This window comes from Rousettus aegyptiacus, unplaced genomic scaffold (assembly GCF_014176215.1).
Source record: "Rousettus aegyptiacus isolate mRouAeg1 unplaced genomic scaffold, mRouAeg1.p scaffold_m13_p_16, whole genome shotgun sequence".
Classification (NCBI taxonomy): Eukaryota; Metazoa; Chordata; class Mammalia; order Chiroptera; family Pteropodidae; genus Rousettus; species Rousettus aegyptiacus.
Window position 1 is genome coordinate 41,637,066 of NW_023416291.1, and position 5,779 is coordinate 41,642,844.

Below are 5,779 nucleotides of genomic sequence, written 5' to 3' on the forward strand. Positions count from 1 at the left end.
TGGCATAAGGAGACTTTACTGAAAACAGAAAACCGGGCGAACCAAGGATTACAAACAGGAATGTGGACTCGTAGCAAAACAAAACAGAAAAAAAAAGGGGCGGGAGTAGGGGTGTCGGAAGGACAAAAGGGAGGGGGAAGAGAGCAAGGAAAGGGGAGTTTTTTTCTTCTTCCCATTTCTTTAAAAAAACCAACACAAGAAAACACACACGCACACAACCAACGTTTGTTCCCGAGTAGAAACATAAATAGGGCAGAATCGAACACTGTTCTCTCTTCCAAATGCAAAAAAAAAAAAGTAAAAGGCAACGCAAGGCTTGAGGCCGCGCCCCCTCGGAGCCCCCTTCGGCGGCGGTACGTACAAAGGAGCGGCCGGGCGCGCGGATTTGTGCAACACAGGGTGGCTGCGCGCAGAGGACAGAGACAGCGCGAGGGCGAGGGGGTCATGCGCTTGCCCCCCCAGTAGCAGGGGGTCCAGCTTGTCGAGTCTGAGGTGCCCTCTCCGAGTCCTGGCACCATCCGGGGGGGGGGGTCCCTCTACCGGGCCGCGCCCTCTCCAAGTCCGAGGCACCCACGACCCCCCCCCTAGTACGCAAGCCCGCCTTTCGGGGAGGGGGGCCGCGCATGCGCCCCGCGCGAGGGCTCAGTACGCGGGCACCTGGTGCTGGGGCAGCAGCTGGCAGCCGCTGTTGACGTGGCTGAGGACCTTTTGCTTGAGCTGCGCCACCTGCTCGCGCAGCAGGCTTGCTGTGGACGCCAGCTCCGTGTTCTGGCTTTTAAGCGTCTTCACTTTCTCCTCGAGGCGCGAGATGCGCTCCAGCTTGCGTTTGCGGCACTTGGAGGCAGCGATGCGGTTGCGCAGCCGCTTGCGCTCCGCCTTGATACGCTCTTGTGTGTCCATGTCGATGGGCGACAGCGGCGGGCTCTCGCCGAAGCTCGGCACGTCGGGCACCGTCTGCGGCTCATCCTTAAGCGCGGCCAGGCGTGGTGGCCCCAGCGTGCCCGGGGGCGGCGGCGGGTAGGGCACAGGCTCGGCAGCGAAGGCAACCGTCGCAGCGCCCCCCGCGCTCCCGGTGCTGCCCGCGTAGCTGCTTAGGTTCGCGTAGACGGGCGCCTCGGGCGTGGCCGCCGCCGGGGCCAGCTCACCCGGAGGTGCGGCGCCCGCGGCCGTGCCCGAGGGTCCCCCGGCCGAGGCCGCAGCGGAGGCTGCGCCCGCACCCAACTGGTTCTGCTTGTGCAAGTCCTCCAGCGCCTTGACAAAGCCCTCAGCGAACTCCTGCTCCTCGCTGGCCGCCACCTTGGGGTAGAGGAACTGCGTGCTCGTCGGCGTAGTGGTGACCAGCCCGTTGGACTGGATGATGAGACGCTCGAGTTCGGGCGAGGCGAGCTTAAGCAGCCCCAGGTCAGGCGACGAGAGCAGGCCGTCGGGGGGTGCCGCCCCCGGGGCGCCGTCGGTGCGCAGGGGGGCAGGGGGCGGCGCGGCCGCAGGCTTGAGCGCCGCCGCCACCTGCTCGCTCAGGCTCAGCGTCAGCGCGTCCTTCTTCATCATGCTGCTGGCCACTGCCGTCGGGGGCGCCCCGGGAAACAGACGACCCGGGGACGCGAAGCTGCCACCACCGCCACTGCCACTGACGCCGCCGCCCAGGCCGCTTAGCGCCTCATCGCCGTAGAAGGGTGTTTCCATCCTCCGCCTCCCCCGCCGCGCCGGCCCCGGGGGGGAGGGGAGTGGCCGCGGCCTCCCGAGGGGCCCGTGCCCCCCCGTCCGCTCGGCCCTGCGCCCGCCCTGGCCGCGGCCGCTGCGCCCGGCCCTCCGCTGGCGGCGGCTCTTGCGCCGCGTAACGCGCACGCCCTCTTATAGCCTCGGCCCGACGCGATGAGCTCACTGCCCCCGCTCGCCATTGGACGCGGGTGACGTTGCTCATTTACATGATGGGGCGGGGCCTAGCCACTGACGCCCCCTTAGCTGCTGTTGCCCCAGAGACGCGCGGTAAACGGCACAACAGCGCGCTGCCTTGTGGGTTGACGTCATGGGGGCGGATCGCGCGCTAGGGCCGGGTCATCCCGCCCCGGGAGCTCTGCATGACCAAGGCTCCCAGCGCCGCCTCCCGCCAAGGCGCGTCCCGGGTGGCGTGATGGGCCCGGCCACCAGGCGCTCGCCGCCATGAGGCTCCGCCCCGCGTCCGCGCGTGGGGCCCAGCCGGCAGGGGCGGGGGCTGTGCCGGCCCCCGGGGACGGGAGTGGGTGGATAGGGATCGGGATGGGTAAATAACTCCCTATTCCTCGCGCTCGATTGCGCCGACTGTGCACCCTTAGCATGCCTAGGCCAGGTTTTGTATACGCTGGGGGCTGAAAGCCTAGGGGAGTGGTGTCCGGTGGCTTAGCGGGGGTGTAGGCCAGATCTGTCTTCACCCACCCCCACCCCCACCCCAATGTCTGGTGGTGTTTGCCCCAGAAGGATAGGGGGAGGGAAAAGGAGGGCTGCTAGAAATTTCTGGATAGAAGTGTTTTGATCCTAATACTTTTCACTAGGTGCGACCTAAAGTGCGGGGTCCGAATTCCTGACTTTACATACATGAAACTGAGGAGCAGATAGTGACCTGCCCGCGGGGCAGGTCTGTGACCAAGCCTGAGCTCATCCATTCAGTAGAACCGGAGTCTATGCCTCAGAACAGACGCCTACGGTTTTACCTCCGCCAGGACCTGTTATGGATCCTCCCCACCCACCACGCCGCCGTGGAGGTGCTCAACTCCAGGCTCCTACACTTTCATTCTTAGCGCGCGCGCGCGCGCACACACACACACACACACACACACACACAGTTTCTCCCTTAACCTCTGAGCTGGGCTGTTAAGGTAGGAATCCCAACTGCTTACCTGCTTGTTACCATTATCATGACTGTCAGGGCTTAGTTGGCCACCATAAAGGCTGGCTAAGGATGGGATATGAGGGAGGAGTGAGGGGCCACCTTCCCAACACTCAAGGCATCTTTGGGACATCTGGATCTGACCAACAATCCGTGCACACAACCCTTCCATGGCTTTCACTGAACTCCACATGGAGCCCACTCCTCAGCCAAGTGGTGGAGGCTCCACACCCTCCTTCCCTGACACCCTCTAACCTTTCACCCTCAGCCTTGGCTTACCGGCTGTTACTGCTTCAGGCCCTTTGCATGTGCTATGCCGTCTGCCTGGTGATCTCTTGGCCCAGTGCAAACATGTGTCCTCAGAGAGGCTCCTCACACTCACCTTGTTCCAATTATATCCTTGAAACCATCCAGAATGATCAATAGATCATAGGTCTGGAGAAGGCAAAGACCTTGTCAATCTTGGGTTTGGTGGGTCCCTAGCTCTCTGCACAGAGCCTAGCATACAGTGGACACAGCGCATTAAAGAAGAACACTGCCTGGCCAGGTTTCCTGTGGCAGTTTCTGGCTTTGTGTGACTGGCCTGTGAGCACAAGTAACTCTTGGCGCCACCCCAACACCACCTACCAAGGTCCCTTCCTCACCTGGCCCTGCCCCTTACTGGGCTGCAGAGCAAGAAGGTGATGAGGGATGCTGTGACCATGAGCAAGAGTCCTGGCCTGGCCTGGAAGGCAGAAGGCTGGGTGTATGGGTGAGGGTCTGTGTATTCATGTATGGAGCATGTGTGTATGCGTCTATTTGATTCCAGGCGTGTAGGTCCCTGTGCCCTCCACAGCTGTCCTCTTGGGTCCCAGTCTAGGCAAAGGGACCCCTGGTGGGAGGGAGTACAGCCTCAGCCCTGCCCTGGGATCCCTCCCTGGGGTAACAGTGGAGGAAAAGAAGCCATACTTCTCCCCAAGGCAGGAGAGTGAGCAGCTTAGGGAGACTCCACCCTGACTTTGGGCCTTGACCTTGTTAGGTGGGTGAATGGTGAACTGTGGGCAGAGCCAGCCTGAGCTGAAGGATTGACCAGCCGGTCAATAGGAAATAGAGGTATAGGGAGGCCAAAGCAGGTTACCTCTCTTGAGTCTTGGTTTCTTCTTCATGAAAACAGAGCAAATAATCCTACCTACCTCATGGAGTATTGTAATTTTGACTGGATTTGCAAAAATAATATGGGCTCATTATATGTTCTTTATTCTTATACTTTATTATTTGGCTAAACTTAACTGTAGTTCTTTGGTCTGGAGTTCCCTTAGCCTGGAGTGCCCTTCCTTAGCCTCCAAGCAAATTCCTACTCATCCTTCAAAACCGACTTCCAATGTTTCCTCCTCCAAGAAGCCTTCCTTAACGATGCCCATGAGGATTTCTCTAGATTCCTTTCATATGGTTGAGCCCTGTTCACCATTTGTATCTGGCTCTATTTACCCCAGACAGGGAAGGGGGGAGGGTCCTTGGGTCTGGGTATGGAGGACTTCTCTTGCCCTCTGTGGGACACTGCCTTTGGTAGACTCTCCTCCAAGGCTTGACCCCTTCGGGCTCCTCTGCTTGCACTTATTAGTCCCTCTGACCCATTGCCCTTCCCTACCCTCTCTTTCCTCCCAGCCAGGAAGCCCTCTGGAACACTAGTCCTGCCCCTCCATTTGGACCAGCTCTGACCTCACAGAGCTGGGAGGTCAGGGACTATGTCCAGATCTGTCCGTGGGGACTTCTCCAGCAGATCAAGGGGGCCCTAAATCCATCAAACAGACCCATGCAATGAACTAGAAAAAATTCCCATACATTCATTTATTCCACAAATGATTGAGTACCTACTATGAGCAGAGTGATGGGGACACTCTTGAATGACACAAACACCCTCACCCTCCCAGCACACAGTCTGAAGAAGAAAGGTGACAAACAGCTTGGAGGAGAATAAATGGTGCCTTTTCCATGGAGGGTGAAAGGGGGTGTTTTAGAGTTGAGTAATATGGGAGGGGCACCCCAGAAGGTGATGCTGAATGAAGGAGGAGCTGGAGCAAACCAGGAGACAATTTGAGGGAAAAGTGTCTGGTACAGTGGGAACAGCAAATGCAAAGGCTCTGGGGCAGAGGTCAGCTGGCCACATTGATGGAGGGAAGAGACAGATGAGGCTGGATCGGGAGAGCCAAGGAAAGACAGTAAAAGGAAAGGCAGGGTGGCAGGGCCTCCACTCAAACCCCAGTGGGTGGTACTTGTTCCAAGGGCAGTGCAATTGAGGGAGGAGTAGGTGATAGGGGTCGCCTAGGACTGCATTTTCACCTTTATTCTCCCAGCTAGCTACAAGTCCAGAGGGGGCGCGCGACCTGCCCAGGGTCACACAGCCTAGGCCTGACTATAACTGGGCCCAGTCCCGCCCCCGCTTTCCCAACAGAGGCTGAACCTGACGCCCACCCCATCCCACCCTCATCTCCCAACGAGGTTCGAATCCCTGCTGCTCTGGCCTCTCCACAGCGCCACTGCGCAAAGAGATCTGCTTTCTTGTTTAAAGCAACTTGCAATTCGGTTTAATGTTAGTCCTTATTTGAAGACCCAGAGACCTAAAATCTACTGGATAAAACGGAAAGCCCCCAAAGAAAGAGAAAAAAATAGTTCAGCAAGAAACAGAAAGGGGTGAAGCTGAGAGACCTCCCAGGAGTGAGGCTAGCGGGGATAATCCTCTGCGATCGGGACCCCACGAGGCTGGGTGCGGATTGAGGGACGGTCCCCAGGAACTGGAGAGGGCGGGGCTGACGAGGATCCAGGTGCCAGGACCCCGCGGGGCGTCCGAGGAAGAGGCCCGAGCCACGGGCGAGGGGCGCGGCGCATTCCTGAGGATAAGGCGAAAACTGCTGCCCCTCCCTCCCCTCGGGCCCTGCT

General features: G+C 59.3%; 1 protein-coding gene across 1 annotated transcript; it reads right to left on the bottom strand.

The window, feature by feature from the left end:
- On the bottom strand, positions 1 to 1,817 carry JUND (JunD proto-oncogene, AP-1 transcription factor subunit). Its single transcript, XM_016166501.2, has one exon. The coding sequence runs from the start codon at positions 1,681 to 1,683 to the stop codon at positions 643 to 645; it is 1,041 nt and encodes a 346-aa protein (XP_016021987.1). The 5' UTR covers positions 1,684 to 1,817; the 3' UTR covers positions 1 to 642.
- Between the last annotated feature and the right edge of the window lie 3,962 nt (positions 1,818 to 5,779).

Coding starts and splice junctions, on each gene's coding strand:
- JUND (XM_016166501.2), bottom strand. CDS start 1,683: ATGGAAACACCCTTCTACGGCGATGAGGCGCTAAGCGGCCTGGGCGGC.